The sequence below is a fragment of the Primulina huaijiensis genome, chromosome 3, assembly GCF_012295235.1.
Source record: "Primulina huaijiensis isolate GDHJ02 chromosome 3, ASM1229523v2, whole genome shotgun sequence".
Taxonomy (NCBI): domain Eukaryota; kingdom Viridiplantae; phylum Streptophyta; class Magnoliopsida; order Lamiales; family Gesneriaceae; genus Primulina; species Primulina huaijiensis.
In genome coordinates, this window is record NC_133308.1 from 5,636,244 (window position 1) to 5,643,593 (window position 7,350).

At 29.7% G+C, this 7,350-nt stretch overlaps 1 protein-coding gene across 2 annotated transcripts; it reads left to right on the top strand.

Annotated features, from left to right (window-relative positions):
• The first annotated feature begins 4,682 nt into the window (after nucleotides 1-4,682).
• On the top strand, nucleotides 4,683-6,912 carry LOC140973338 (E3 ubiquitin-protein ligase NLA). 2 transcript variants are annotated; one of them, XM_073436044.1, is made up of 6 exons: nucleotides 4,683-5,119; nucleotides 5,475-5,719; nucleotides 5,820-6,077; nucleotides 6,160-6,297; nucleotides 6,433-6,499; nucleotides 6,577-6,912. In XM_073436044.1, exons 1-5 carry the CDS (start codon nucleotides 4,912-4,914, stop codon nucleotides 6,493-6,495), a joined length of 912 nt encoding a protein of 303 aa, XP_073292145.1. In that variant the 5' UTR covers nucleotides 4,683-4,911; the 3' UTR covers nucleotides 6,496-6,499; nucleotides 6,577-6,912. The 2 variants fall into 2 exon arrangements, with proteins under 2 accessions (XP_073292145.1, XP_073292144.1); XM_073436043.1 differs by having other exon boundaries at nucleotides 6,433-6,491.
• Nucleotides 6,913-7,350: the final 438 nt, after the last annotated feature.

A 7,350-nucleotide genomic window follows, 5' to 3' on the forward strand; every position in this document is an offset into this window, starting at 1 on the left:
TTCCCTTTGTGTTTTTCTACGAAGATGTTTCCTTCGCAGGAAACTCATGACATTCTGGATTGTGGGCTGCACGAATTATTTACCTTGTTGTTGACTTTTGTATAATTTTTTTCTCAATTTTTATTACATCTATTATTCATTAAATTTTTCAATAGACTCGTATGATTTAAAAATCCAAAAATACCCTCCTTTTCTTTTATTCTTCTCAATTTAACTACAACTTAGTGAATTTCAAATTTATTTTGCACATTGTCCTTAAAAATATGGTGTTCCTCCCCAAAACCAATTCTTTTCATGAAAAAGGAATTCACTTTGCAGATGTTACATTTCTCTGTCAAACGCAATAATGGTGCAAATATTTCTTTATTTTTTTTCAATTAGTTAAGCAAAAGTTATAATTAATTCCAAAAAAAGAATGATTAAATCAAAATATTTCAATAAAATTACAGTGTCATTTGGAATCAACCGGTATATATATTAATCTCGAATTCCAGAAAACTGTACATCCGAATTACAATAACTTAATATATACTTCATTCGAGAAGGCATTCGTATGTTAAAAAATATGTTTTGTACATAAATAAATGTGGGTGTTTGAAGTTTTCTTTTTCCTTCCTTATTCGGTAGAAATAAAAATGGACTGGTTCCTCCCTTTCTTATGCATGAATAAAGGCAGTAAGGAATTTTGCTTTTATTGACGTAAGCAAATTCATGGTCCGCCAATATATAGGATTTTGAGATTTTTTAATTAAATGTACATCAAAATCTTTATGTTGAATCAAAGATATTTTTTGACATTTTATTGTGTTATATTATGCTTTAATTCTTGTACTCAATAGAATTTAATGAAGTCATTAAACGTCTATTGACATTTTGAATACTATAGACTTTTGTAGAGTTTTTAAAAGTTAAGTTTGAATATCACATGACTTTTTAAAATTTTACAAAAATTTACATTGAATACCACTAAATTTTTACAGAGTATATAAAAGTCTAGATTGAATATCTCTAAACTTTTAAACCCGTCATTAAAATTCTTGAACCAAGACACTCCTTATTGTAAAAGAAAGGGAAAAAGTTTAAAATGTTATATTTGGAATTTAAGCTAATTTGATAAAGTTAATTTAAGGCTTTGCGGGAGGCCATTTAAGAAATTCTGTAATTTACGCGTTTCTAGCCCAAACTGGGTGAATCTATGAGACGAATAGTATGATACTCGAGTTCGACTTGAGTCAATTGCCCTCTCGATCATACCAAGAAATAAATATCCAAAATTAAACTTTTGTCGAGGGTTAGCAGAAGTCAAGACAAACCAAAAACCAAACAAAACTGCAGGTTTGGATTAATTTTTAATCGACCATGGTTCAAATCGAATTTTAAATTAATCAAGTTCTATTAAATATATCAAATCTCGGTTTTATAATTATATACTATTTTAATATATAAATTATTTAATTTTCAGTTTTTTCATATCAATAGTATTACGAAAATTTGATACTAGATGTTACTTATATGAATTTAAAGTTTTAAAATTATTTAAATTGCAGTTAAATGAACATAAAAGATAAATGTCACTTTTTTTTAAAGTGTAATATTTTATAATAGTGAAGTTTTTTTATAATTATAACTACTTCATTTTGAGAATTTATATTTTTTAAGAAGAAATTCGTTATGTCATGTCATACATTATAATGTTAAATTGTTTAATATATATGTACGCATATTGATATTTATCCATTTATATTTGCAAGTTAATAAATTTAAATTATGTTTAAAAATATTTAAAAATTTAGATTGACCATTTTTAATTATTAATGGTTTAGTTTGATTTGGTTTTGTTTGCAATTTTTCAAAATTGATAGTATTGGCTGGTTCGAGTTTTTGTCATAAATCAAACTAGTTTGAGTTTTTTCATCACAATATTTTATTTACGGATATAATCAAGTCGAGACGAACTCTTGAATTAATTAGTTTGACTTGTTTATAATCGAACCGAACTGAATTATTGAATGTTTGAGTTTAACTAATTTATAATCGAGCTGAACTCAAACTTTATTTAAAAAATTTATTCATAGCTTACGAGCTTATTCAAATTTTTATCGGAGCTAAATGAGTTTAAGAAATAAAAATTATAAATTTAAATATTCATTTAAATTTATAATTTTTTAAATCTAAAAGCTAACTCATGAGCCTACTAACAAACATATTTACATGCTAACAAGCTGAATATTGTAAAGTTTGAATTTGATTCATTTATCTTAACGAACCTCATCAAACGAGCTCAAATAATCTTTTATGAAATCGAGCTCTGAATAGCTCAAAAACGACTTAATTTATTTACATCCTCACTCCTATTACCATTAAGGTTGAGGGCAGAGTGGATGATTTTTTTTTTTTTTAACATTTTATTTATATTTCTTACCCTTCCTTTTTTTTTCTCCCAAATTTCAGTGTTTTACTATGTTGTCCCAATCATTTTACCTTATTTGACAATTTTAATTGAAAGATAAATTTTATTTAAGAAAAACAGACTGTACTTGTACGCAACATATGCGTCAGGATACTTGGTATAATATATTAAAGAATAAAAAAATGAGAAAGATTTAATTAAATTATGTGCCACTATCAAAAACATTATTACACCAACAAATATATGTGAAAAGTCAGCTAATTATTAAAACAAATAATCGAATATCAAATACAATCATGAATAAATCTGATTCCACGAGACAATTTGTAGTGGTTCCTTCCACTAATCCACTGCTACCAAGTCTTTTTTTCATTCTTTTTAGTATTCCTACTTTTTGATCACTTTTTAATGATGTTATATTGATAAATCATATATCGGTGCGGTACATTAATCGATTATAAGACAAAGACTAATTTAACAATAACCGATCACATAAACAATCTTGTGTGACATAAATAAGTTTTGAGACATACGTTTTTTCATGTTTTATCAGTTTAACCAAAATATTATTTGCATTAGTTCAGATTGTTTTCGTATTATCATATAAAGTTACTCGACTGATTAACTTAGACTAAAAAAATAGTTTGATTTTTTTAACTCAACCATGACACAAATTTTAAATAATCTCAAGCCGATTAGTAACATTTATATTTAAAATTACTTACTGTATTTTCTAAACCATCCAATTTTTTTAAAAGATCAAATCATATTAGATGAATAAAACTCTTTAGATCGAATCAACGTGTGATTAATCCCGTGAAGCAAAAGCTTAATTTCGGCACGAATTATGATTTGAAAGACGTGAAGGTATAATATATCAATTCATTTATTTCCCGCCGATGTATTAAAGAGAATTAGCCAAAAAGGGCATGGATATTCACGATTTCATTATACTTTTGTTGACTTCTCACGCATTCCTTCCCAAAAAAACACCACCTTTTTGTCTGATTTCTTTATATGACAGCAGCGTAATAATACGTAAATATGCCAACTCCTAAGTTTTAGCGTTGAAAATTATAGTTTCAAAATTCACGAGATTACTGCTACATGCCAGTTTCACACAAAGGAAAATTTTATCGAATAACTAACATGTTTTCTATTTTTAATCATTTTAATATAATATATATGTTCACTTTATTTTTCACTTTTAGTTATTTTTTTAGCGTTATCGTGACATAAAAAATGTCAACAATGTCTAATTAGTGTTGATGACATGACCTTACTTCTTAGTTAGATTTTGGTAAAATGTGGTGTTTCTTTGAAGACAAAAGCTTATGTGAGACGGTCTCACGGATCGTATTTTTTGAGACGAGTCTCTTATTTGGGTTTTCCATGAAAAAGTATTACTTTTTATTGTGAATATCGGTAAGGTTAACTCGTCTCACAAATAAAGATTCGTGAGACCCTCTGCTCTTCTTTGAATCGCCTAAGAGTAATGAGGAGCTTCAATTCCCAATACCTTCCTTTCTCGTGACTCTCTCCATTCATTATGGTCTTCTTAAATTTTTATTTTAGCCAACAAATGTAAATCATTAAAATAGAAATAAACACTCCTAATTTGATTTATGTTAATTTATTTTAAAATTTGATTTCGTGGTCATTAAAACAGATTCAGTTCTTTATCTTATTTTTCATTTCAGTCAACAATGCTTTTCCAAAATAGAAAGACACGTATACTATTCTTTCATATCTGCCCGTCATAATCTTGAATAATCATTGATTATGACAGATTATAATTAAATTCAAAAATGAATTAAAATAAATACGTAAATATTTATAATTTATTTAACACCAACATCCAAATTTGAACAATTACGGATTATTTGATTCAATATTCAATGGTAACCGAGCGAATTTGAAGGGAAACTATACTTATTCTCCTTTAATCAACAGAATTTGCTATAATTTTGCAAGAGTTTGTTATTTGTTGTTTATATTTATATATATTGAAATACATTTTGATATGTTATGCATCAATCGTGTCTATTTTTGTGCTCATCACTAATGCAACACTCTTATAGTAGATAAACAGTTTTAATATGTTTCATCACATTCAATATGTGAGTGTCGACTCATCGTTGTACATAAACTGAACACAACTGATAAAAAAATATATATCAAAACTTGATTCAAATATAATTTTAGTATAATATCCACCAATCGTGTCTGTCTATGTAGCCAAAGGAAAATGATAATCATCAGGTTAACGTACAAAGTCGTCCGCTTTTGTTGATCTAATAGATGTATATATCAAAACCACGTAACCGCGTACACAGTACACACAAGAATCCACTTTACAGGCTTGGTACATTTTGAGAAGGATTTCAGCTGCATTTTCATTCATTTTCTTTTGGTTTCCTTTTAATCAAAGAAGATTTACAGAAACTGCGCAAAACGTCTCTAAGAAATCAGACAAAGGGTTGACGTTTTAAATCAAGGAGATGAAGTTCTGCAAGAAATACGAGGAGTACATGCTGGGACAGAAGCAGAAGAAATTTCCCCGGGTGGGTTTAAAGAAACTCAAGAAAATCTTGAAGAGATGCAGGAAACAGATTGATTATCGTAAGGATACAGTTGTTCTTGATCAAGATCATCAAAATGGTGATGGGATCCCTCTTAACTCGTCAACCTGCCCACAACACTGCCCAGGTATGTTATATTCTTGATCAATTGTGTGATTATTCAAACCACGAATTCTTGTATCTTCTGCTTTGGGTTTTGGGCGGTGATTCAAAATCCTGCTGGGGAAATGGGGGTTTGGTAAGATTTGTCAGTTTCGACGACTAAATCTTTGATATAGAATGATAATAATGATTCATTATTATTGCATAGATATATGCTTGGTAAAATGCCGGCAGATTTTCTTGGACGATATCTGTCATTATTTAATTCCTTTCCGTTAGCCAAAAATTTGATTATGAGCCAAAAAGTTAACCAATCAAAATCGACTGACTTTTAATATGTTTTATTTATGAATGTTAAATCTGATATGCTTTGCATGTAGTCTGCGATGGAACATTTTTTCCATCCCTTCTTCAGGAAATGTCTGCAGTAGTTGGTTTCTTCAATGAAAAAGCCCAGAAATTGCTTGAGCTACACTTAGCTTCGGGATTCAGCAAGTGCTTTATCTGGTTCAAAGACAAACTGCAAGGAAATCACGTCACATTGATTCAAGAAGGCAGGGAACTTGTTACATATGCGATAATTAACGCAATTGCTATGCGTAAAATACTCAAGAAATATGATAAGGTATACTTTTTTATTATATAAAAATCAAGTGCAAAAGTATATATTCGAAGAGATCAATCTAATCTATTCCATCCATTTGTTTTGGTCTCGATCATGGCAGATTCACTATTCTAAACAAGGCCTAGCTTTCAAGTCTCAAGCACAAAGTATGCACGTTGAGATCCTTCAATCTCCGTGGCTTTGTGAACTTATGGCCTTTCATATAAACCTTAGGGAGTCTAAAGCGCTTAATCCCAGCCCGGCTCCCTCTCTTTTCGAGGGGTGTTCTCTGGCTTTTAGTGATGGAAAACCGTCTCTTTCTTGTGAGCTATTAGATTCAGTCAAGCTTGACATAGACTTGACCTGTTCTATATGCTTGGTTGGTGCCTTAATCTTTGCTCAACATGTCGAAAATAAATTTACTGAAACCTGTATAAACTATGTATATTTCTTTGTCGCAGGAGACATTCTTTGAACCGGTATCTCTTACGTGTGGCCATATCTTATGCTACCTGTGTGCTTGCAAAGCTGCCTCAGTGACCGTTGTAGATGGGCTTCCTACAGCAAATCACAGCAAAAAGTGCCCTATATGCCGGGAGGTATCATCATATTCGTTCTTCTTCTTGTATATTTTAAATTGCTTCATGTTGCTAGATAATATCAACTATAGATTTAATATACATTAAGTTTAGATGATCATAATATAACACTCTGTGATTTTGATTTTATACCAGTCCGGAGTATATGAAGCTGCTGTACATTTAGAAGAGCTGCATATTCTATTGCGGAGAAGGTAATGCGGTAATTATTCGATGCAAAAGACAATCTGGTGTACCATTATGGTTTTCAATTGGTAACATATATCTTGATTCAAGCAGGTGTCCTCACGAGTACTGGGAAGAACGCCGAAAAGCCGAAAAAATGGAGAGACTTCAGCAGGTTAAGGAGCACTGGGAGCTGCAGTGCCGCCTCTTCACCGGCATCTAAGCAGAAAATCTCATGTTGCTGTGTTGCTCTACCTTTGTTTTATTATTGTTATTGCTTGTCATTTTGTTGGTTGCTTATGAAATTTCTTCGCACTGTTGTAAATATTACCTTGTAATGATCATAGCATATTCTCTCCTCGAAGGAATTGTGAATTGGGGATTCTTTAGGTAACCCTTTCATCCATTCACTTTGCTGCTGTTTGAGGAAAATTGTTCTAATAAGTTGGAGCTACACTTTCTTTAAATTTGTGTGGTTTGATAATCATATATATTATTGGTCATTAATAGTTATTAAATCATATAATTTAAAAATGTGGTTGATTACTTTGATAACCCTCTTAGCTTTATGACAAATTTTTTTTTATTAAAAAACTCAAATGAATTTAAAAATAACAGCCATCTGCTTTTAATATTTTTACTTATAAGACTTATTACTCTTTTATTAAATACAAATATTTTGTGATATGGTCTCATGATTCAATTTTATGATGCATGTTTTCTATTCGAATCACTCATAAAAAAATATTATTTTTTATGTGAAAATTATTATTTATAATTATAAATATGGACATGTCTGACACATCTCACTGTTAAATATTCATGAAACCATCTCATAAGAGACTTATTATTTATTAAATGAATCAATAAAAAAATATTTTAATACTT

Bases quoted from the DNA above. Each gene is read 5' to 3' on its own strand.
- LOC140973338 (XM_073436043.1), top strand. From the start codon at position 4,912: ATGAAGTTCTGCAAGAAATACGAGGAGTACATGCTGGGACAGAAGCAG. The intron at 5,720-5,819 runs GTATACTTTTTT...CGATCATGGCAG, and splicing joins TACTCAAGAAATATGATAAG to ATTCACTATTCTAAACAAGG. The intron at 6,078-6,159 runs GTTGGTGCCTTA...TCTTTGTCGCAG, and splicing joins TGACCTGTTCTATATGCTTG to GAGACATTCTTTGAACCGGT.